The sequence below is a fragment of the Apaloderma vittatum genome, unplaced genomic scaffold, assembly GCF_000703405.1.
Source record: "Apaloderma vittatum isolate BGI_N311 unplaced genomic scaffold, ASM70340v1 scaffold38516, whole genome shotgun sequence".
In the NCBI taxonomy this organism is placed as follows: Eukaryota; Metazoa; Chordata; class Aves; order Trogoniformes; family Trogonidae; genus Apaloderma; species Apaloderma vittatum.
This window is the reverse complement of record NW_009721890.1, coordinates 10,758-11,014: the sequence shown is the minus strand read 5'-3', so window position 1 is coordinate 11,014 and position 257 is coordinate 10,758. Positions and strand designations below refer to the sequence as shown.

The 257-nt window shown below is 66.9% G+C and overlaps 1 protein-coding gene across 1 annotated transcript in view; it reads left to right on the top strand.

Moving 5' to 3' along the window:
* ARPC1B (actin related protein 2/3 complex, subunit 1B, 41kDa) overlaps positions 1–257 on the top strand; it is a gene marked incomplete at its 5' end in the record, with an annotated part of 1,923 nt that overhangs the window by 496 nt on the left and 1,170 nt on the right. Inside the window, one exon of the mRNA XM_009871562.1 lies at positions 108–257. This exon is cut by the window's right edge and continues 4 nt beyond it. Coding sequence (XP_009869864.1) covers positions 108–257 — 150 coding nt within the window. The remainder of the gene's footprint in view (positions 1–107) is intronic.

Sequence of the window (257 nt, the reverse complement as noted above, 5' to 3'; positions counted from 1 at the left end):
ACCGAAAACAGCCTGGTGGCTGCGGTGAGTCTGGGCAGGGCACGTGGGATGGGTGCTGTGCTGAGGGAGGGCAGGATGGTGCTGAGCAGGGTGGCCTTGTTCCCCAGGGCCACGACTGCTACCCCATGCTGTTCACCTACGAGGAGAGCCAGGGCACGCTGACCTTCGGGGGGAAGCTGGACGTCCCCAAGCAGAGCTCCCAGCGCGGCCGCACCGCCCGCGAGCGCTGCCAGAACCTGGACAAGAAAGCGAGCTCC